This window comes from Lacerta agilis, chromosome 6, assembly GCF_009819535.1.
Source record: "Lacerta agilis isolate rLacAgi1 chromosome 6, rLacAgi1.pri, whole genome shotgun sequence".
Taxonomy (NCBI): domain Eukaryota; kingdom Metazoa; phylum Chordata; class Lepidosauria; order Squamata; family Lacertidae; genus Lacerta; species Lacerta agilis.
In genome coordinates this window covers 42,053,157-42,078,240 of record NC_046317.1, presented here as the reverse complement: position 1 = coordinate 42,078,240, position 25,084 = coordinate 42,053,157, and the positions used below count along the sequence as shown (strand labels likewise).

General features: G+C 43.1%; 1 protein-coding gene across 1 annotated transcript in view; it reads right to left on the bottom strand.

Moving 5' to 3' along the window:
• Positions 1 to 24,488, bottom strand: part of TRABD2B (TraB domain containing 2B) — a 265,751-nt gene extending 241,263 nt beyond the window's left edge. The window contains exons 1-2 of the mRNA XM_033152192.1: positions 24,472 to 24,488; positions 2,174 to 2,399 (exon numbers count right to left, since the gene is read on the bottom strand). Coding sequence (XP_033008083.1) covers positions 2,174 to 2,296 — 123 coding nt within the window. The 5' untranslated portion in view covers positions 2,297 to 2,399; positions 24,472 to 24,488. The remainder of the gene's footprint in view (positions 1 to 2,173; positions 2,400 to 24,471) is intronic.
• Between the last annotated feature and the right edge of the window lie 596 nt (positions 24,489 to 25,084).

The following is a 25,084-nucleotide window of genomic DNA, read 5'->3' as shown; positions in this document are numbered from 1 at the left end:
AAAGCACATTAAGGGGGGTTGCAAACAGGAACTGTCCATCAGCATTGTGGTTGAAATCACTTCCATTTGCAAAATGTTTTGATGGCTGCCATTGTACACAATATCCTAGCCCTAACCATGCTGGCATGAAAGCAAGTTATCTATTGGAATCAGTATGAGACTGGTAGGACTGAATCGGCAATGTGCAACGTGTAGGCCTGTGGATATGGTATGTGTATGGAAAGTCAAGCATGACTGCAAATCAGAGTTCATCGACGCTGCGGTTATTCTACTGAAACCAGTAAAACTATCCCAGCATGACCTTCTCTGGGTTAAGTGGGTCCTGGATTGCATCCATAATCTCACATAGTCTGCAATTAAACATGCGAGCAGACAAGTAGAAAAACCATGCATTCAGGAAAGAAAGATAAAATATAGGATGAAGGCTCAAAGTTGCCTGATTAGTATATGCCTTATCAACCATTTAATGTTCCTTTGTGATTAAAAGAGTGGTAAAGCTGAGTGGATCATTATACCAATAAAATTGCAGTCCTTTATTTACAATTAAGTGGTATTCAAATTCAATTAAGTGATATAAATAAAACAAAGCATTTTTTAAAAAAACAAAACAAAAACCTTATGATTTAAATTTATGAATGAAGTGGAGATTCTTGTATCGAATCACAGAAATATCTTATTTGTGTCAGAATGAATGCAAGCATTACATCATGTGTTTGTGTGTGTGTGTGTGTGTGTGTGTGAGAGAGAGAGAGAGAGAGAGAGAGAGAGAGAGAGAGAGATTTTGAAAAGATATATACCCATACACACCCATAAACACTCATACCTCAAACTGGATCAAAGAATCTTTATACATCTAACTATCTAGGCAGAAATCCAAGCCAGGGTTAGAGATTCTGGTCAATTATTCCTTCATTTGATATTTACAGAAACCCACTGTGCTATACAATGTAAAGTTTCAGCTTGGAACAAATTTGTTTGTAGACAAATATGGATCACTCTGCAGAGGAATTCTCCTACACAATCCCCCATTGACTGCCCTTTTGAATTGTTCATATGAACCATAACTTACAAGCAGCGTATTTTTTATTTTATTTTTTTAAAAAAAACCTCATTACATTGTCTATGAAAGTTGAATACAACCCATAGCCCTAGCCTATTCAGTGCAGAAAATCAACAGGATCTTGCAGGAAATCAATATCCCTCTGGAGATCTAAAGGATCTGTGAGACTGTCAAAATATGAAATTGTGGCCATGGGGAAGTTGACAAGCCTGCCACATGCAGGAGGAGCGAAAGGGTTACCTGGCAAAACTCAACTAATTTGCCAGTCAAAACAAAATAAAAAATAAAAAAATTCCTTCCAGTAGCACCTTAGAGACCAACTAAGTTTGTTCTTGGTATGAGCTTGGTATGAGCTTTCATGTGCATGCACACTTCTTCAGATACCAGTGTTTCTTAGAACTCTTGGGATAAGATTTCCAACAGGGCTCCAGTCCTTTATCAGGCATTAACTATTTTGCAAGTTATGTGAGAAATCTAGATTGTTTTGAAGGCACCTCCATAGAGGAGGAGCAGAAGAAGAGCGAGAGAGATTTCTTGCTAAGTGGTACCCAGGGACGGGAAGGCAAAGTGTCCTGACCGGTATTAGTCCAACTACTACTGTTTCACGCCAACAGTGTGCTAGGGGTTGTGCAACCCGCAGAAGGAAAGAAGGGCACCGCTTCATTTCCCCCAAACCTGCTCGCTCGATCCCACCCCACTTCCTCAGGTGTCAAGGGGCACAACCTCTGCCTCCCTGGGGAGCGGACGACCGGCGCTCCCTAGTAGGAGCCATATCCATCTATCTCGCTACCTCTCCACTTGGAGAGGGTTTCCTCGCTAGGACACCCAGAAGCAGCCAGGAAAGGCAGTAACTGACCCGCGTAATTGGCCCGCGACTTAGTGTAGTGCGGATGTTGCGGAGGGGTGGTTATCTTTAGCAACCTAAGAAAGGGGCACCGGCACTATGGGTCGTCGCTGGGGACCATCGCAGTAGAAGGAGAGTCCCAAAGTTGACGGTGGCATGTTGCGCTGCCTCTGCGCCGGATCCCCCCCCCCTTAAGCACCAGCAGTCACTGACCCCCCACCCCGACCCCCGAGCCTCCTCCTTCCTCCCCCCCCCCCCCGCCAGCTCACCGATCGGGGCAGCTCGCAGCGCCCTGGGTCCATCTGCTGGCGCCTCCTGGGCTCCGGGCGCGCCGACGCCGGCAGCACCCCCCCGACGACAGCCAAGCACATCAGCGCCAGGTGGGGCTGCATCCTGCTCCTCCCGGGGGACCCGCCTTGCCGGCTGCCTTCAGAGGGAACTCTCCGCCCGGTCTCGCCTCGGGTGCTTCTGTCCCGGCCACGGTCCCGTCCGCATCTGACAAGTGCAAAAATAAAATAATAGTAGTAGTAATAATAATAATAATGAAGGGAAGAGGGAGCAGCTGAAGCCCTTTCTAGCTTGCAAAAAGAGAAGGGGGGGTTAAACGGCCCCACAAGGGCGATCCTAGGGGTCCCGGCGTTGATCCTGAGCCTCTGTCATGCTTGGGGGGCAATGGGACTCTTCGGCGCGGTAAACTTTCTGCGCTGCCCAGGAGTTGCTTGGGTCTCTACCCGCCCCCCCTCTCCGCCTTCAGAAGGAAGGAGGTGGGAGAGTCAAGGTTTGTCTGCGAGTGGGGGGGGGGGGCGGAGGTGGTGCCGATCCCGGGTTTGAGATGGCGAGAGACTGAGGGAATGCTATTTGAACAGGCACAGGAAGGCGGGCACTGCTGTGGATGTCATCATGTCAGTTTTCAAACACGGCGAGGAAAAGTCAGGAGGCCAGAAAGAAGGGAGAAGGGGGAAAAAAAGAAGAAGAAACAACTTCGCAGCAACTTCCAAACTTTCCCAAACTTTTCCTTCCCATCCCGCCTGCGACTTCGCGGCGGCCAAGCCTGGAGAGGGCGGCTCCTGCCGCAAGAGGGCGCCTAGTGCACAAACAAAGCGCCGCGGAGCTCAAGGTAGAGCCAGACGGGACTCCCGGGAGGGAGGGAGGGGAGGGGAGGGGAGGGGGAGGGAGATCCCGAAAGGAAAGATGCGAAAGATCGGGGAGAGGCATTCTCCGACGGGAACATATGCCGGGGCAAAGGAGGGCTCTGCTGTGAGGTGCGTCAGGGCCGAAGCCACGTTCCTTACTCAGAAAGCTGGGTGCGCGTGAAAGGGGTTGTGTTAAGGGGGGGGTACACTTTGCACATTCCCTTAGCTATTTTTTGTTTCTTGTTTCTGGAGGCTTGGCATTTTAGATTCCTAGACCCCAGAGAGGCTGAGGAGTGGTCCATGTGTGTGTGTACACACAAACACCCACCCCACCTTTTTTCTCCAAGGACCTCAAGGTGGCACACATGGTTCTCTGCCTCATTTTCTTCCCACAACCCTGTGAGGTAAGGTAGACTGAGAGGCAGTGAGTGGCCCATGGCCGCTCAGTGAACTTTATGTCCCGTGGTGATTTGAACCCTGGTCCCCCAGGTGCTAATCTGACACTCTAACCACTACACTACACACAGGTGGCATTCTGCAGTCAAGAATGCCTGCTGGATCTCATGTTGTTATAGTTTTCAAAAGGCCCATGCAGAGCTTCTCTGAGGCCTGGCATGGCAGCGTAAGTCCAGCAGGCCCCTGGCCAGCCCTCCCCTGGCCAGCTTAGCCTTCCAAAGCCCAGGGCAATTGTACCCAGCTGCCCCCACCTACCTGCACAGGCCTGGTTCTGAGCCAAGGGTGGTTTCAGCGGAAACCCTCTTAAGATAGCACGTGTGATCTTCCTGGCACCTCAGACTTCTGTCTTCTAGTCAAGTCAAAAGCTCCCTGTAACTGAATAGCTAGTATATCAAGGATTAAGCTGTTCTATTTTTTTTAGCATGTTTCTGGGCTGGGGCTTAATTTGCAAACTGGTCAGTTGAGACAAGGCCCACCTCATTTTCCAGAGGAAGGGTAAGTCCGGATTGTGTTGGGTAGGGGGATATGGGAAGGGGATATGGGTTGGTATTTTGCTACTGCAAAAAAAGCTTTCATGCATTAGGCGATCTGGTTCCAAAAGGAACACCCATCTGGAAGCACCCACTAAATTGTTCTTAGACACTCCTTTATAGAGAGGGTTCTAAGGCAGTGTACAAAGGTGAGAGTAAAACTATTCAACCGGTTTATAAGAACAATGTTGTTTTTAAAACAAAAAACAAAAAAATCCCAACCAATCAAGCTATGACTATACAGCAAACACATATGAGGCAAACTGAACATGGGAGGAAGACCATTCATTGCCTAGAGACAGCCACCCAATCTTAAACAACTCCTCACCCACAATAATACAACAACAGGACTCAACATGGACATTGGTACCAGAGCCTGCAATAAACCCAAATGCCAACTTTGCTGCCACATAAACCCAGACAACACCATTACTGGCCCCAACAACATCAAACATACCATCTCAGGACTATTTAATTGCTCATCTTCCAACATTGTGTATGCAATCAAATGCCAACAGTGCCCTTCAGCTCTCTAAATTGGACGAACAGGCAAAACCCTACGCCAAAGGATAAATGGACATAAATCTGATATCAGGAATCACAAGACAGAGAAACCAGTAGGAGAACATTTCAATCTCCCAGGACATTCTATAAAAGATCTCAAAGTAGCTGTCTTAATACAAAGGAATTTCAGAAATAGACTGGAAAGAGAAGTGGCTGAATTGCAACTAATCACCAAACTTAAAACCATGGAGAAACCTGGTCTGAACAAAGACATTGGATTCTTGTCTCATTATACATGACAAAGCTATCTTTAGCCATCTCACCCTTTGCCTTTCCCTGTAAGACCAATTGCAGTCGTCGTCAACAGGTTTTCCACACCTATCAGCTGATCACCCATTCCCACCACCCTTCTGAGTAATACCCCTCCCCACTCCTTCACTATATTTAAGGGTCTGATGACTTCCATTTCAGTGTATCTGAAGAAGTGTGCATGCACACGAAAGCTCATACCAAGAACAAACTTAGTTGGTCTCTAAGGTGCTACTGGAAGGAATTTTTATTTTTATTTTGTTTTGAACATGCAGAAGTTCAGTGGAAGGCCAAAATCCAACTAAAAGGTCCCCTAAAACCATTAGGCAAATAGGGAGGTCTTCAGCCAGGAGGTGCAAGATTGTAATTTTGTCACCAGATGTCTCTCTTTGGGGAGCCAATCCAGAGTCAGGGCACCACCACAGGAGACAAGGCAGAACCCCCTTCCTCCTGATGTGCTGGCTGCCTCTGAGTAGGAACCTTTTGACTCTTGTACTCCTTTGTTCACTACTGTCCTAGGGCTCAAAGAGAGAAAGTGGAAGCCTTGCAAAATTGTCACACAGGAAGCCACAGAAACTGAAGCAGAAGGAACACCACCAGGCTAAGTTGCAGACGCTTGAGTTTGATCAACAGCACAAGCCCAAGCGTGTTTATCTGGAAGGAGGCACAACTACGTCTCCTTGTGTCTATGCAGGATTTGCCTCCTGAGATCTCTTTTCAATTGCAGCCCTTACGTATTGGACTATATCATCTAAGTAGGAGCATTTGCATCTATAGGTTTATATGCGACAATTAAAAATCAGGGTGGGACTACACACTGAGCCAATGCTATTCCACCATGATTTAGGGAAACATTACATAGCCAGCCCAACTAATTCTGCTTAATCCAGGCCTCCTCAACCTTGGCCCTCCAGATGTTTTTGGCCTACAACTCCCATGATCCATAGCTAGCAGGACCAGTGGTCAGGGATGGTGGGAATTGTAGTCTCAAAAAGATCTGGAGGGCCGAGGTTGAGGAAGTCTGACTTAATCCCACAAAATCGAAAATTCTTTCTAGTAGCACCTTAGAGACCAACTGAGTTTGTTCCTGGTATGAGCTTTCGTGTGCATGCACACTTCTTCAGATACCTGGTATCTGAAGAAGTGTGCATGCACACGAAAGCTCATACCAGGAACAAACTCAGTTGGTCTCTAAGGTGCTACTAGAAAGAATTTTCGATTTTGTTTTGACTATGGCAGACCAACACGGCTACCCACCTGTAACTTAATCCCACAACTCCTCAAGAGGTGCTTGCCTTTCCTCAATCTGGTATTAGATGCTTGAGAAGGAGATGGCAATCGGCTCTCATAAGCATTTTAGGCTGCAACCTTTCCCCACTGACTTAGGAGGAAGCTGTATTAGACTCAATGGGGCTGCTTGTGAGTTGGCAAATATAGTCATGCTGTTACTTATATTCCAAAGCAGTGAGCATGGACTTAAGTCCATTGCTTTCAGTGGGTTCACTCTATGTCTAACTTTGGATATCAATCACTGTTTTGTCAATTGGTGTCCGCAAAATGGTGTCTTGTGTTATTTCATAAATCTGCATACAGTGCAACCCTACGCACTTTGAATGGGCCCCTCTCCCAGGAAGGGTTGGTACGGGAATTCAGCCTTAATATGTCTTCTGTGTGGGCTGAAGTAGGGTCCACGCTGTGCGGTTTTCCTGGGCGTAGTGGACTGTTGTTTATGGACTGAGTAGACCCATTAAAATAAATGGAGCGAACAGTGACTTAACTGTGTACAGGATTTCCCTAAAACCAGCTTCAATAATAAAAGCTACATCATAGATATTTGGTCACTGTGGTTACAGTGCTAAACAACTGTGACTACATAGAGAGAATTAATGAAGGAGGGTTGATGTTAAAAAACAAATCCAGTTTGTTTTACTTGGATTCTGTTTCTGCCTTCCAGACATGAAAACAATATCTGCAATATCTGAAGGTTTTAATATGTGAAGAAAAATTAGACCCATTGACTTATCAAACAGATCCCATAGAAGGGAAATATGCCAAAGAATAGGAGATTCGGCTGCACATTCTGTATTTAAATTGTTTCTTTAAAAGTTAATGACTAATAGGTGTTGTTATAAGGTGTTAAAGATTAATAGATGCCTCAGGAAATTATTCCATAGTGGTAATAATCATTATAGACTACCAGAAGCAGGGTGGTCAGAATGCAAAATCTAGCTAATATTTATGGATGCTGTTACCATATCTACTAAACAGATTTGTTAACCTACATTTCCAGTATGTTTTCAATTTGCATCTCAGTGGCTGTGATCCTGACATCCATGGAATTCTTATATAATGAAATGGGTGGCACTTGTTTCAAACAAGTTTCAGAACTATAATATTTGCAAGATTGTGGGTTGTATCGGATATTGTGTGCAAGTGGAAAGCAGCCAGCACAACGGGTCTTTGTGTAGCCCTCCTTCACCCTCCTCTGCAGCCCCATAAAATCCCTGATAACCTTCTCTAGAGCACTGGTCTTCAACTGGTGGGTCGGGGCCAATATCAGGTTGTAGCCTAATGTAAGATGGTTCACAACCACAGCTACTACCACCATACAAATATAAGGGTAAAAAGAGAGGAAGAAATGGCTCCCCAAATGCAGGTTTGGATGGTGGGTCCCAGGTCTGAAAACATTGATGACTATTGCCCTAGAGGATCAGAGAACCAACCAAACCTCGTAGGCCATGTGGGAGCAGGAAATGACCCAAAATTGGGTAGAAGAATCTTGCATTCCCTCCCACAGCAGTCCCAAATGTCATTGTTGGTATCCGTCTGTCTCAGGAGGTGAGGTCAAACTTTTGTTTTTTTTTTTTTTTTTTTTTATAAGATTTTATTATTTTCTATTAAGACAAAAGAAAAACATAACATAAACACCACCATTAACAATACAAAACAATACAAAAATACAATACATAAACACAGCACAAAAACACAATCAAACAATTACAATAAAAAGAAACATATACAAACCTTTAAACTAACACTTATCCTCTTACTTTTCTTGGTACAATCTTCTCTCTTTTAGGGGACTTCCCCCATTCCCTCCACTGTCTTCAAAATCATATATATCTCCTAGGTAGCTTTGTATCTTATTCTATTCACATTTGCTCAATTTTTAGTGTGCTTTACTTTACTTAATCATATACCTAATCGCATATAAATCTTGACTTAAACACCAAATCTTAACATATTTTCTAACAAATAAATCTTTCACACAAAAATATCTTCCTAACAATTTTATCTAACATAAACCTGCTAAAGCCGCTATTCTATTTGATTCTGCTCAAATATTCAATTTTACTGATTTAACTAAATAGTCTTTAAATTTTTTCCACTCTCGTGACACCGTCTCCTCCCTCTGGTCTCGGATTCTGCCGGTCAGTTCTGCGAGTTCCATGTATTCCATCATCTTCATCTGCCATTCTTCCACCGTTGGTATTTCTTCCCCTTTCCATGTTCTTGCCAATAATATTCTAGCTGCTGTTGTGGCATACATAAAAAACACTCTGTCCTGACTGGGTATCTCTTCGTTGGTCATGCTCAGAAGAAATGCCTCTGGTTTCTTACAAAAGGTAACTTTCATTACCTTCTTCAACTCATTATAAATCTTATCCCAGAAAGCATTTACCGCTGGGCACAACCACCACATATGAAAAAAGGTACCTTTCGCATGTTTACATTTCCAACACACATCTGACATTTTGGTATTCATCTTAGCTATCTTAACTGGTGTCAAGTACCATCTGTAAACCATTTTCATTATATTTTCTCTTAAGCTATGACAAGCAGTGAATTTGATACCTTTCTGCCACAATCTCTCCCAGTCATCCATCATGATATTGTGTCCTACATCTTTCGCCCAGTCTATCATTGACGATTTAACCAGTTCATCTTTCGTATGCCACTCTAGCAAAAGATTATACATTTTGGAAAGGTTCTTAAAGTTCGATTCTATCAGTTCTGTTTCCAGTTTTGATTTTTCTACTTGAAAACCAACTTTTTTGTCCATTTTAAATGTTTCATATACCTGATGATAGTGCAGCCAGTCGGGGACCTGACTTTTCACCTGATCGTAACTTTTTAGCTTAAAAGAGTCCCCTTCCTGCTGCAATATGTCCATATATCTTAACCAATTTGCAGACATATTCGGTCTCTTATAGGCTTTGGCCTCCACTGGAGAGATCCATCTAGGGGTCTTTCTCTCTAACAAGTCTTTATATCTAGTCCAGACCTGATACAAGGATTTTCTAACTATATGAGACTTAAAAGTTCTGTGGATCTTAACCTTGTCATACCAAAGGTATGCATGCCATCCAAACATATTATCATGTCCTTCCAAGTCCAATACATCAACGTTCTCTAGTTTAAACCAATCCTTTAGCCAGCAAAAGGCTGCTGCTTCAAAGTAAAGTCTTAAGTCCGGCAGGGCAAAGCCTCCTCTCTCTTTAGAGTCTGTTAGGATCTTAAACTTAATTCTTGGCTTTTTGCCCTGCCATATAAACTTTGATAAGTCCTTTTGCCATTTCTTAAAGCAATCCAGTTTATCCAAAATTGGTATGGCTTGGAATAAAAACAGCATCCTTGGTAGGACATTCATTTTTATCACGGCAATTCTTCCCATTAACGACAGTTTCAATCTTGTCCATATTTCCATATCTTTCTTTATTTCCATCCACAGTTTTTCGTAATTGTCCTTATACAGGTTCAAATTCTTGGTTGTGAGGTTGATACCTAGATATTTTACTGTTTTGACAAAATTGAGGCCAGTGCCTTCCTGTATTCTTTGAGTTTGTTCTGCACTCATATTTTTTCCTAAAACTTTGGTTTTCTGCTTGTTTAACTTGAAACCAGCTACAAGTCCAAATTGTTCAATTATTCCCAAAGCTCTGGGGACACTGCTTTCCGGTTCTTGCAGGGATAGCATCAAATCATCTGCGAAGGCGCGTAATTTGTATTCCTTCTCTCCCACACGAATTCCTTTTATCTGTTTGTCCTTTCGTATCATATTTAGGAGGACTTCCAGGACCGTAATGAAGAGTAGAGGGGAGATAGGGCACCCTTGTCTTGTTCCCTTTTCGACTTCAAACTCCTCCGATATCACACTGTTTACAATTACTTTTGCTCTTTGTTCTGTGTAGATGGCATTAATTCCATTCAAAAACTTTTCGCCAACTCCCATCCTTTCCAAATTCTTTTTCATAAATGTCCAAGAAACTTTGTCAAATGCTTTCTCTGCATCGACAAACAATAGTGCCGCATCTATGTTTATGTTTCTCTCCAGTTTTTCTAAAATGTCCACAATAATTCTCGTATTATTACTAATTTGTCTTCCTGGCAAGAAACCTGCTTGATCTCTATGTATATAATCTTTCAACACTCTTTTTAACCTTGTAGCCAATATATTTGCAAAAATCTTATAATCCACATTCAAAAGGGATATTGGACGATAATTTTTCATTTGCGTCACATCCATATCTGGTTTTGGAATCAGTGTGATAAAGGCTTCCTTCCACGTCTCTGGTGCCCTATCTCCTTCTAATATCTTGTTGCAAACTTCTCTTAGTGGCTGCGATAGCCAGTCTTTCAATGTCTTATAATATTTTGCTGTTAATCCGTCCGGTCCTGGGGCCTTCCCCAATTGCATGTTATTTATTGCATCTTCTATTTCCTGCGTCGTTATTGGGTGGTTGAGAGTAACTAATTTTTCCTCTGGGACCTTTTGCAATCCGTTTTTTTCCAGAAATCGGTCTATTTCTGCTTCATCTATCTTCTCCTCCTTGTACAGTTGCTTGTAGAATCTTTGAAAACACCATCTGATTTCCTCTGGTTTCTCCACGTTTTTTCCGTTTACTACCAAGGTATTGATGACATTTACCTTTTGTCTTTTCTTCAATTGCCAAGCTAGTAGTTTTCCACATTTATTAGCCGATTCGAATGTTCTTTGCTTCATCATTTTCACTTTCCATTCAATGTCCTGGTTCATTATGTTGGCATATTGGGATTGCAAGTATTTAATTTCTTTTTGAATTTTAACGCATTTGGGATGTCCTCTTAGTTCTTTTTCCTTTTCTTTGATTAATTTCAACAATCTCTCCATCTCTGCATTTTGTTGTCTCTTCTTTTTTGCTTTTTCACTAATAAGAAATCCTCTCATTACAGCTTTACTTGCATCCCAAGCGATTCTTTTCTCCACTTCGGAGCTCCAATTTATCTGAAAATATTCTTTCATCTTTTTCGCCGCTCTTTCCACTAGCTTGGTGTTTCTCATCAAAGCGTCATCCATTCTCCATCTAAAAGAGTCCTTGGAAATCATTTTTAAATTTAGCTGTACAGGATTGTGGTCTGAAAGAGTTTTAGGGCCAATTTCTGCCTTTTGTATTTTTGGAGCCAATTCATTCGAGATCCAAATATAATCTATCCTCGACCATGACTGCTGAGGTTCACTGAAATATGTTGCCTCTGTATCTGTAGGGTTTTTTAATCTCCATGAGTCCACCAAATTCAAATTGTCCACCATTTCAAAAAAGGTCTTTGGGAGTTTCCCATCATTCGTTAATTTAGTTCTTTGAGATCTGTCCATTAATGTGGAAACTGCACCATTAAAATCTCCAAGGCAAACTAATTTGTAATCCAAATAGTCCAACAGCAAGTCATGTATTTTCTTATAAAAGATTGACTTTCCCTCATTTGGTGCATAAAGTCCCAGAATCAAAAATTTTTCGCCTTGTACGTTAATTTCAATTGCGATGTATCTCCCTTCTTCATCTTTGAATAGCTGTCTTGGGCTATATTTCTCCTTTGCATAAATCACTACTCCTCTCTTCTTGACCTTGTCCGATGATATGAACTCTTGGCCCAATTTTTTATTCTGTAATAATCTTCTGTGACGTCGGGCTATGTGGGTTTCCTGTAAACATATTATATCCAAATTCTTCTTTTCTATGCTGTAAAACACTCTGCGTCTCTTTGGCCTCTGGTTCAATCCCCGGACATTCCATGTCATTAACTTGAGCGCCATTTTCCTTTCTCTAGTCTTCTCCTCCAATTGCTTCTCCTTTCTTATCTTCCTCTGGATCCTTGCCTGGGCTTGGTGGACTTGGTAGTGGTCCCGGCGGTGGTGGAAATACCTCTGGAAACCTGTAGAATTGTGCTGGGTCGAGTGGTGTGCCTTTAAATTGTTCCAGATGCTTATCCAAGAACTTCTGTTTCTCCGCCAGGGATCTTATTCTTATCTTTTTCCCTTCAAACGTAAATGCCAGGCCTTCTGGAAATTCCCAACTGTAGGGGATTTTCCTTTTTCTGATCTCAGTTGCCAAATCGTTGTAAGGAACTCTCTTGTCAAGGAAAAATCTGGGGATATCCTTATAAAAGATTACTTTGTTCTGCTCTACCACCAGGTTGTTTCTATAGTGACAGTCCAGAAAGAAATCCCTATCGTGTCGGTCGTGACACACAATCAAACAGTCACTGACTGTTTTATTACTTTTCTTTCCTCTGGAACCTCTTGGACCAAATCTGAAGGCCTTCACTATGCGCGCTGAGACGTTAATCTCTTCTATCTCCCAAAATCCTGAAAATAACTTCACTATGTAGTCTTTTAGGTCTTCCCCTTCCACTTCTGGAAGATTTCTTAGGCGGATGTTGCCCTCTCTTTGATGTAGTTGCAGAAACGCAAGGGACTCTTCCACAGACCTCTGTCGTGTTCCAATATTCTCTATCTGTTCCAAGTCCAAATTGTCCAATTTTTCCTCCACCTTTTTTATTTTTTCTTTGACCACTTTAATTTCCTCTGAATCCTTTTTCAAGGTGGTCACCTCTTGCCCAATCCTGTTGATCTCTTCTCTGTTCTTCTTTACATTCTCCTCAATTTGCCCAATTGATTTTTCTAGGGTCTGCGTAGAATTTTTAATATCAGCTTTTATATCCGCTTGAAGTTTTTCTATCGCTGAATTCACTGCTGTATTTCCTGATGAAACTTGATCTTGTGTTTGCTTCAGCCCATCAGTAACGCTTTTCAGTCCTGCTGCAATTTCTGCCACACTAGCAACCAATTTCTCCATTTGTTCCTGTAGAGTTAGGGAAACAGAGCCTTTTCTTTTCTCAGAGCCAGTTCCTTTAGATCTAGTTTCCATTCCCTGTGGGCTCTGCAACTGTAATCTCAAGGTCACTCCAGTTGCTGTAGTAACAATCTCAGACATTCACAGTGGAAGGCCAACAGTCCCAAAAGTAAACACCAGGTGGCCAGCAGATCAGTTCTGAGAACAAAGAGGCTGCTGAGCCAGGAGCCCACACCAGTCCCAAAAATCCAACTTTTAGGCAAAGAGTTTACATTCCAAAGTATAAATTCCTTAAAGCCAAGAAGAGTCCACTTTCATGTAGCCCAAGTCAGTAACAATTCTTAACTTGCAGTGTTACCACCAAAGTTTATAAAGTAGCTTGTATCTGGTTACAAAGAAGTCAAAAATGTCTCCACTGGTAAACAGTCACTGAGACACCAACAAAGAAAAAATGGCAACAATATATCACAGCCCGCTACTGACCCGGAATCCTAATCCAGAGGGTGAGGGGCGTCTTCTTTTGCCATATCATCTGTTTTTGAGTCTTAAAACAAACTTTAAGCAACTTTTAAACCACTTTTAAAAAGTTTGGCAGAGTTCGCAAAACTTTTCCGTTAGTCGCGGCTTTGATCTTTTAGCGCTACCAAGCTCGCACGAACAGTACAAAGGGAACAGGCTTCCTTTTGCAGTTCCTCTGCAAGTAGTGCTCTTTAAACTTGTAAAAGTAATCCAATTCTTTAACTTACAGAGTTTCTTTGGAGTTTTCTTTGTAGGAAGTGCCGGGTGCTCGAGTCTGGCGGGATCGCTGCTTTGATCCTCCGCAGGCAGATGCTTCTTCAGTCCCGTGCCGGCGCTCCGCTCGCCCGATTTTCCCCCTTACGAGGGTCAATCGGGAACGGAGACGGCACGTCTGGGACCCACGAAGCTCAGGTCCACGGGACGCTCTTCCCGTGGCTTTAAGGGACCCGCGGCGCAGGCACGGAAGTCCCTAAAGCCTAGCGGAGGACGGAGCCGTCGGACTCCCGTCCGCCATTGACCGGCACCTAACCGGAAGTCTTCGGCGCGGTAAACTTTCTGCGCTGCCCAGGAGTTGCTTGGGTCTCTACCCGCCCCCCCTCTCCGCCTTCAGAAGGAAGGAGGTGGGAGAGTCAAGGTTTGTCTGCGAGTGGGGGGGGGGGCGGAGGTGGTGCCGATCCCGGGTTTGAGATGGCGAGAGACTGAGGGAATGCTATTTGAACAGGCACAGGAAGGCGGGCACTGCTGTGGATGTCATCATGTCAGTTTTCAAACACGGCGAGGAAAAGTCAGGAGGCCAGAAAGAAGGGAGAAGGGGGAAAAAAAGAAGAAGAAACAACTTCGCAGCAACTTCCAAACTTTCCCAAACTTTTCCTTCCCATCCCGCCTGCGACTTCGCGGCGGCCAAGCCTGGAGAGGGCGGCTCCTGCCGCAAGAGGGCGCCTAGTGCACAAACAAAGCGCCGCGGAGCTCAAGGTAGAGCCAGACGGGACTCCCGGGAGGGAGGGAGGGGAGGGGAGGGGAGGGGGAGGGAGATCCCGAAAGGAAAGATGCGAAAGATCGGGGAGAGGCATTCTCCGACGGGAACATATGCCGGGGCAAAGGAGGGCTCTGCTGTGAGGTGCGTCAGGGCCGAAGCCACGTTCCTTACTCAGAAAGCTGGGTGCGCGTGAAAGGGGTTGTGTTAAGGGGGGGGTACACTTTGCACATTCCCTTAGCTATTTTTTGTTTCTTGTTTCTGGAGGCTTGGCATTTTAGATTCCTAGACCCCAGAGAGGCTGAGGAGTGGTCCATGTGTGTGTGTACACACAAACACCCACCCCACCTTTTTTCTCCAAGGACCTCAAGGTGGCACACATGGTTCTCTGCCTCATTTTCTTCCCACAACCCTGTGAGGTAAGGTAGACTGAGAGGCAGTGAGTGGCCCATGGCCGCTCAGTGAACTTTATGTCCCGTGGTGATTTGAACCCTGGTCCCCCAGGTGCTAATCTGACACTCTAACCACTACACTACACACAGGTGGCATTCTGCAGTCAAGAATGCCTGCTGGATCTCATGTTGTTATAGTTTTCAAAAGGCCCATGCAGAGCTTCTCTGAGGCCTGGCATGGCAGCGTAAGTCCAGCAGGCCCCTGGCCAGCCCTCCCCTGGCCAGCTTAGCCTTCCAAAGCCCAGGGCAATTGTACCCAGCTGCCCCCACCTACCTGCACAGGCCTGGTTCTGAGCCAAGGGTGGTTTCAGCGGAAACCCTCTTAAGATAGCACGTGTGATCTTCCTGGCACCTCAGACTTCTGTCTTCTAGTCAAGTCAAAAGCTCCCTGTAACTGAATAGCTAGTATATCAAGGATTAAGCTGTTCTATTTTTTTAGCATGTTTCTGGGCTGGGGCTTAATTTGCAAACTGGTCAGTTGAGACAAGGCCCACCTCATTTTCCAGAGGAAGGGTAAGTCCGGATTGTGTTGGGTAGGGGGATATGGGAAGGGGATATGGGTTGGTATTTTGCTACTGCAAAAAAAGCTTTCATGCATTAGGCGATCTGGTTCCAAAAGGAACACCCATCTGGAAGCACCCACTAAATTGTTCTTAGACACTCCTTTATAGAGAGGGTTCTAAGGCAGTGTACAAAGGTGAGAGTAAAACTATTCAACCGGTTTATAAGAACAATGTTGTTTTTAAAACAAAAAACAAAAAAATCCCAACCAATCAAGCTATGACTATACAGCAAACACATATGAGGCAAACTGAACATGGGAGGAAGACCATTCATTGCCTAGAGACAGCCACCCAATCTTAAACAACTCCTCACCCACAATAATACAACAACAGGACTCAACATGGACATTGGTACCAGAGCCTGCAATAAACCCAAATGCCAACTTTGCTGCCACATAAACCCAGACAACACCATTACTGGCCCCAACAACATCAAACATACCATCTCAGGACTATTTAATTGCTCATCTTCCAACATTGTGTATGCAATCAAATGCCAACAGTGCCCTTCAGCTCTCTAAATTGGACGAACAGGCAAAACCCTACGCCAAAGGATAAATGGACATAAATCTGATATCAGGAATCACAAGACAGAGAAACCAGTAGGAGAACATTTCAATCTCCCAGGACATTCTATAAAAGATCTCAAAGTAGCTGTCTTAATACAAAGGAATTTCAGAAATAGACTGGAAAGAGAAGTGGCTGAATTGCAACTAATCACCAAACTTAAAACCATGGAGAAACCTGGTCTGAACAAAGACATTGGATTCTTGTCTCATTATACATGACAAAGCTATCTTTAGCCATCTCACCCTTTGCCTTTCCCTGTAAGACCAATTGCAGTCGTCGTCAACAGGTTTTCCACACCTATCAGCTGATCACCCATTCCCACCACCCTTCTGAGTAATACCCCTCCCCACTCCTTCACTATATTTAAGGGTCTGATGACTTCCATTTCAGTGTATCTGAAGAAGTGTGCATGCACACGAAAGCTCATACCAAGAACAAACTTAGTTGGTCTCTAAGGTGCTACTGGAAGGAATTTTTATTTTTATTTTGTTTTGAACATGCAGAAGTTCAGTGGAAGGCCAAAATCCAACTAAAAGGTCCCCTAAAACCATTAGGCAAATAGGGAGGTCTTCAGCCAGGAGGTGCAAGATTGTAATTTTGTCACCAGATGTCTCTCTTTGGGGAGCCAATCCAGAGTCAGGGCACCACCACAGGAGACAAGGCAGAACCCCCTTCCTCCTGATGTGCTGGCTGCCTCTGAGTAGGAACCTTTTGACTCTTGTACTCCTTTGTTCACTACTGTCCTAGGGCTCAAAGAGAGAAAGTGGAAGCCTTGCAAAATTGTCACACAGGAAGCCACAGAAACTGAAGCAGAAGGAACACCACCAGGCTAAGTTGCAGACGCTTGAGTTTGATCAACAGCACAAGCCCAAGCGTGTTTATCTGGAAGGAGGCACAACTACGTCTCCTTGTGTCTATGCAGGATTTGCCTCCTGAGATCTCTTTTCAATTGCAGCCCTTACGTATTGGACTATATCATCTAAGTAGGAGCATTTGCATCTATAGGTTTATATGCGACAATTAAAAATCAGGGTGGGACTACACACTGAGCCAATGCTATTCCACCATGATTTAGGGAAACATTACATAGCCAGCCCAACTAATTCTGCTTAATCCAGGCCTCCTCAACCTTGGCCCTCCAGATGTTTTTGGCCTACAACTCCCATGATCCATAGCTAGCAGGACCAGTGGTCAGGGATGGTGGGAATTGTAGTCTCAAAAAGATCTGGAGGGCCGAGGTTGAGGAAGTCTGACTTAATCCCACAAAATCGAAAATTCTTTCTAGTAGCACCTTAGAGACCAACTGAGTTTGTTCCTGGTATGAGCTTTCGTGTGCATGCACACTTCTTCAGATACCTGGTATCTGAAGAAGTGTGCATGCACACGAAAGCTCATACCAGGAACAAACTCAGTTGGTCTCTAAGGTGCTACTAGAAAGAATTTTCGATTTTGTTTTGACTATGGCAGACCAACACGGCTACCCACCTGTAACTTAATCCCACAACTCCTCAAGAGGTGCTTGCCTTTCCTCAATCTGGTATTAGATGCTTGAGAAGGAGATGGCAATCGGCTCTCATAAGCATTTTAGGCTGCAACCTTTCCCCACTGACTTAGGAGGAAGCTGTATTAGACTCAATGGGGCTGCTTGTGAGTTGGCAAATATAGTCATGCTGTTACTTATATTCCAAAGCAGTGAGCATGGACTTAAGTCCATTGCTTTCAGTGGGTTCACTCTATGTCTAACTTTGGATATCAATCACTGTTTTGTCAATTGGTGTCCGCAAAATGGTGTCTTGTGTTATTTCATAAATCTGCATACAGTGCAACCCTACGCACTTTGAATGGGCCCCTCTCCCAGGAAGGGTTGGTACGGGAATTCAGCCTTAATATGTCTTCTGTGTGGGCTGAAGTAGGGTCCACGCTGTGCGGTTTTCCTGGGCGTAGTGGACTGTTGTTTATGGACTGAGTAGACCCATTAAAATAAATGGAGCGAACAGTGACTTAACTGTGTACAGGATTTCCCTAAAACCAGCTTCAATAATAAAAGCTACATCATAGATATTTGGTCACTGTGGTTACAGTGCTAAACAACTGTGACTACATAGAGAGAATTAATGAAGGAGGGTTGATGTTAAAAAACAAATCCAGTTTGTTTTACTTGGATTCTGTTTCTGCCTTCCAGACATGAAAACAATATCTGCAATATCTGAAGGTTTTAATATGTGAAGAAAAATTAGACCCATTGACTTATCAAACAGATCCCATAGAAGGGAAATATGCCAAAGAATAGGAGATTCGGCTGCACATTCTGTATTTAAATTGTTTCTTTAAAAGTTAATGACTAATAGGTGTTGTTATAAGGTGTTAAAGATTAATAGATGCCTCAGGAAATTATTCCATAGTGGTAATAATCATTATAGACTACCAGAAGCAGGGTGGTCAGAATGCAAAATCTAGCTAATATTTATGGATGCTGTTACCATATCTACTAAACAGATTTGTTAACCTACATTTCCAGTATGTTTTCAATTTGCATCTCAGTGGCTGTGATCCTGACATCCATGGAATTCTTATATAATGAAATGGGTGGCACTTGTTTCAAACAAGTTTCAGAACTATAATATTTGCAAGATTGTGGGTTGTATCGGATATTGTGTGCAAGTGGAAAGCAGCCAGCACAACGGGTCTTTGTGTAGCCCTCCTTCACCCTCCTCTGCAGCCCCATAAAATCCCTGATAACCTTCTCTAGAGCACTGGTCTTCAACTGGTGGGTCGGGGCCAATATCAGGTTGTAGCCTAATGTAAGATGGTTCACAACCACAGCTACTACCACCATACAAATATAAGGGTAAAAAGAGAGGAAGAAATGGCTCCCCAAATGCAGGTTTGGATGGTGGGTCCCAGGTCTGAAAACATTGATGACTATTGCCCTAGAGGATCAGAGAACCAACCAAACCTCGTAGGCCATGTGGGAGCAGGAAATGACCCAAAATTGGGTAGAAGAATCTTGCATTCCCTCCCACAGCAGTCCCAAATGTCATTGTTGGTATCCGTCTGTCTCAGGAGGTGAGGTCAAACTTTTGGTAGGTTGCAGTGCCTGCTGTGCAGAAGAGACATGTTTTGTTGCAGCTGGAGCAGATGAAGGCATCCAATTGTACTACTGCAAATGCACCATGGTGTTTCTTCTGTCTGTGCAGCACATAATATACAATAAGTTCAACAGAGCCAATGGAGAGGTTTTAGCAATGGTGGGGTTCAGGGGGATAGGGAAAGGTAATGGTCCTTTGTTTGAACTGGCCTTTTGCTCATGTAATGGTAGATACAATCCTTTAAAAAGTGGGAGTTAAAGCTGTAATCATAGCCATCTCTACTCAGAAGTAAGGGTTATTGAATTATAGAGGGGTTATTCCCAGGTAAATTGGATTCAGAATGCAGCCTAAATTGTTTAGTCACACAAACTCAGCCCCGATTCACACAGCTGTTTTCAAAAGCATCACCCTATGGTCAGAAGCCCCCAGATGCTTGTCAGTTCTGACTGCAGCTGAAGCCAGAAACAGACTAGGGATGCCAACAGGTGAGTAAACAGACCAGAGGGCCTGCAGTGATGCACAGAAATCTAGAAGGGGGTTAGATATGCATGAAACATAGCAAATGTCAGAACAGGTAGCTGCTACAGTCAGCAAGAGGCTTTTCAAGATGCAGAAGTTCTCTGTGAACTAGAACACAAAGGTACCAGTACATGAATAGCTACTTCTCGGTTACACAGGTGCATCAGTAATGTCAAACTGACAGCAACACAAACAGCCTTTGAAATACAGATAAGTAAGAGAAGGTCTGAGAAGTATTTTGTAGTCTACTGAGCCAAGCATGAGATTTGATTTGCACTAATGTGACCTTTGAATGGGGTGTATCAATCTCTGCACTTGGAACCTTTCAGAAACCCCAATGCTACACCAGCATGGCAAGCAGATATGTTGGCAGGCCATATTGTATCAATGGAAACTGGCTTGTTACTTAGACATTTCCCCATAGCTCCTTAAAACACATTTTCCCTATCAAAAGTTGTTGTTTGTTTCTCCCAAGCATCAAATGAAGGGAATAGTCTACTGCCAAGGATGAGAGGTTGGGTGTTGGCTTTAGTGTTGCTCTAAGTACATAGACCAACCCCATCCAAAAGGCAAAACAGAAAGAAACTCATATTCTGTGTGAGACAGCAACATTCTTTGTTAAAACGACAATTTTTACCCTTTCTCAATGTCTGAAAGGAAAGACAATTATTATTTTTCATGCATTTTAGGTAAAGGGCTCTACTTCTGCTAGTAGGTTGAGCATACATATTTTGAATAAACCAATCAATGTATAAATTGTGTTACTAAATTGGAAGAAATTATAATATAGAGAAGTTCAGGAAAGTGGCATTAATCTAAGAAATAGGCCTAGCTTCCTTTAGATGCCATCCAAATCACATCTCCTCAACAATGTCCCTATTAATAAGAGCTGCCTTCTGGTCAATCTACAACACACACACACACACACACACACACACACACCCAAGCCCAGATTCCACTTCTTGTTCTTGTTCACATCCCCCACCCCTTGGGACCGGTTTCAATGAAAAGCTATAACTCAACATATTGATCATCACCTCCAAATGTTTACTAAGCTCATCCTGCCTGCCGGTTACTCCAGAATGCCTGGAGGCAGTCAAGAGAAATGGATCGCCTCTGACTGAACCAGAAGGTGTGCTTATTGAGGGCTGTTGGTTTGGCTGCCTGCTGTGAACCTGAGTGTGCATCTGGTACCAACAAGCCCCTGGTTTTGCAGGCAGTCAAGAAGAGCTTCGTCTACCTTCAGATGATAACAAAGTCTGCCAATGGTATCAAGCACTCCAAGCAAATAAATGACTAAAGGAGGTTGTCACTGGTGATCGTGAAGTACATAAGGGCATAAGAGCCTGCTGGATCAGGCCAATGGCCAATCTAGTCCTGCATCCTGTTCTCATAGTGGCTGAACAGTTGCCTGTAGGAAACCAGCAAGCAGTATTCGAGCGCAAGAGCATTCTCCCCTCCTGTAAAATATTTGAACTATTTGCCAAACAAATAGCTGCTGCTTAGCTGGACTTTTGCAGTAATGGGGGGGGGGCATTTCTCTGGGACTCCACAAGTGATCATTGCCCATTTCTTATAACAAACTTCAGCTGCCAAGAAACTGCCCCAGATATGTTTTGTTTGTTCCACATGAATCTAGTATTTCCTTAAAAGAGAAATATGAAGACTCAGATCTACCTGACAGCTTCACCCTTGAGCACGGGAAGATCATCGTTATTTGGGAATGAAAGGCTATTCTGACTATGGCATAGTTCTTCAGATAAATCTAGCTGAATTATGAAATTAAAAGCCAGTTCCAGAGCTAAGACCTACAAGAAGAGCTGATCCCTTCCCCAATTAGAAATTAGTTTTCTTCTATCCTGTCCAGTGTTAGCCATATCTGACATCTCTAGATTTAGTTCTCCCAATGATCACAGGAATTTTCAGGAAGTGATGGGGGGGGGGTTTGCACGCATAAGCAATATCAGCAACTCATCCATACCATAACCAATGACAAATTGGAATTTGATCAATATCAACGTGATCCATGGGGATGATGATCTTATGAGACAGGATTTTTATGGCCCCTGAAAGTAAGGCAAATTTTGTTTCTTCTTGGTAGTGCACAAGCACAAAAATAGACAGAGTGTTAGCTTTCCTGTTACAATGGAATGGTTGGTTTCCATGGTCTCGTGGAAACTTCCAAGTACATTCCAAAGAACGGAAATTGGAGATCCCAATTTGTTTGCCATCCCTGATGACATCTCACCTAGGACTTAAGCCCTAGCCTCAGATGGATGACTTTTACAAGGGCATCTCTTCGGCAACTGCAAGGAAATTAATTCTTCTGCTGTAATTTTAATTCTTTCTCTCCCCCGCCCTCCTCCCTGCAGATCAGTTCCATATGTCACTGCACTTTGCACAGCAGTTCCAAGCAAGTCTTGGTAATGTTATAACCAGCTTCTAATGTCAATATTTACAAAAAAAAACTTCAACTACATTGTTCTGGTATTCGGAAATGTGTAACTGTCTACCTGCTACCGCAGGGTTTTAGCTAAGAGTTATTTACGGCCTCTATTAAAGAAAACCTGTAATCCATAAAACCAGTTACTTATCACACTTCAGTGGAGGATTAGTAATTAGGAAACTGCTATCTATCCAGTGTATTTTTCTAGAAAAAGAGGAGCTGGAACTCGCCATCAGCGCCTCCCTTGTTTGCTTATAATGGTAATGGCGCCCACCTGAGAGGTGCCAGAACAGTTAAATCCAAAAGATGGCACACAGGACTGTGGGCAATCACCACAACTGGCCACATAGATGGAAGCAAGGCTACAGTTAATTGACATTATTTAGTAACATACTATTGGGAAGCATCAGAACTAACATTTTAACAAATCCCTTTCAACAACTGTCAGGATTCCTCAGCGTTTTGGAAGCATGGGCCATAATTCTTTTCTAGGTTGAGCTAATCCATATCTCTTGCACGATTCCATCCTCAAAACAACTGTGAAATCAGAAATCTTCCAGCTGTTGATCCCATAAGTCTAGTGAAAAGATAACATGTTGCATTGTTGGCTCTGAACATTTGTGTTGTTGTTCACTCAGTAAAAATCTGAGAATCTTTTTTAGTGTGATCTGGCTTTCTTTCTAAATCAGTAGAGGCAGACCTGTTGCCCTCCAGGTTTTGTTGAACTACAGTTCCCATCATCCCTGACCATTGGAATCATAGAATTGTAGAGTTGGAAGGGACTAGGCATGCCAACTCCTAGAGGCAGAGGGGTCTTCGGTCCCCTCAATATTTGCTGGCAGGGGACTGGGCCCCCACAATGTTGAGGGGATGGAGGAGGCCGAGCATGGTGTGGTTGAATGGATGCAGAAGGCATGAGCAGAGATACAAAAGTGGCTGAGAAGTAGTCACTGAGAACTTTGGGGAAAGAGGCAAGAAGGAATTTCAAGGGAAAATAACAGATCTATCTTCTATAATCACAGAATTGAGACTTGTGAAAACAAGTAGTATACTGTAGCATAGAAGGGGTGAGGCTCAGGTAATTCCTGATTTGTGTTAGCAGGCAAATAGCATCAGATAATCTGCCCCCAAGAACTTGGGGCAACTTCGTACATGCATTTGCCCTGCCAGAAGCTGAATGTGTATATATATATTTGCATGTGGGAAGAGTTGGCACCACATATGCAAATACACCTTTCTAGAAACATGCTTAAACTTATCACACCACCAAGAGGAAGCTCCTATTTCATCGCTTGTGTCATGGCTTTGTAAACTAATGAAAACACTTTTTTTTCAGAGCACTGTACACCTTGAAAACACTAAGAACTACACCTGAAGGTGCCCTGGGCATCCCTAATTGCATAACACAGGAGCCTTGGAGAAAATATCATTTCCCTGGTGGGAATTCTGGCTTTTTTATTTTGCTTCTATCGTGCCTTCTGAGGATAAACTCTCATCAAGAAGTTTACCAGGAAAAAAAATGTTAAGATCAGGAAAAACAATGGGATTCATAGCATCCAACAGAACAACATCATTTTTTTAATGTTCCTATAAACTGGATTTCTCTACTTCCATGCAGAAATCAAGTCCTCTGGACATCCATTTCCAGCTTCACATTTTACACTACCTGTAATGGTGCCTGTCACATAGACCAGGAAAAGCCAACTTGATGCCCCTGATATTGTAGGACTCCAATTCCCCTCAGCCCCAGCCAGCAGGGTTAGGAATTATGGGAGATGTAGTCCACAACATCTAGAGGACACCATATTGGCTACCCCGATACAGACCCTACTCAAGAGCAATCCGAGCCCCTCAGAGGAGAAAGCACTATGCAAGTACCCAGAAATTAAAATAACAAAATTAAACTGGAGTTTATTTTCCTCTTCAGAAACTGTTCCGCCAAATTCCTAAGCTGTTTTACAGAAGAAATCTGTTGGTGTTTAATTCTTAACTCACTGTGTAAACATTGTGCTTCGATAAACCGAAGTATGCATGCATTTATGTATAAAGTAGATATGAGCTTAAAAGTCTACCTTGAGCATCTGTCTTTATTGGAACTCCTGTCCTGCTTACACTCTTTTTGAAGGGTTTTAAATACATTTCCATAATCTAGCAAAGGAACAAAAAATAAAATAAAACATTTTCCTACTTACATCAAGCATTAAATCCATAGGGAACAATAACAAACCTTTGAGAATGCAAAAAGGGCATTTTGCCAAAACAAATCAAGGAATTGAATATATGTTTTCTCTCCCTCTCTTTTTCCCTTCCAACATTAATAAGGTTTGGAATTTACTTTAATTTTTTTCCAATTAAAAGGAAGATTCCCTTATATAGATATATTAGTACTTTACCAGTTAGAAACCATTGTCCAGATCTTCTCATTTTATGGCCATCTTACTAGCTCATTATAGATTCCTCCATTTACCTGGTCTACAGTTGCTTTGATTTGACTGCTACAGAAAGTGGTGGGTAGCTGTCCTACAGAATGTCCCTAATATTTCAGTAGAAAATAATTCATATGCCCCGATTCTGCAAAGGTGCTCCACAAAGAGAAATAAGGTTTTGTGCATAAGTTTTCCTTACGGATTAATTCAAACACAAAACTTCAACATATTATGCATGGGGAACAGTCAGTGGCACCCAGAACCCAAATGCACCACTAAACAATGGTTGGTTTGTTACATTGTTGTTTCCCTTGCTTGGTGGGAACAGATGGCATTTTTTTATTCATGAAACCTGTTGCCTTTTTATAAAACAACAACAACAGTGAAAGAATTTAAGAGAATATCATTCCAGGCACTTCCTTCTATCTCACTAGGTGATAAATGTCACCATGAATTCATTTGATGAAAATTCTCACATATAGTAACAGCATATGTGAGATTTCTGGACAGAGGCCTTACCCAGCTTTCATGGATTACATACATGGAGTGAATTCCTATGCATGTTTACTCTGAGGTAAGG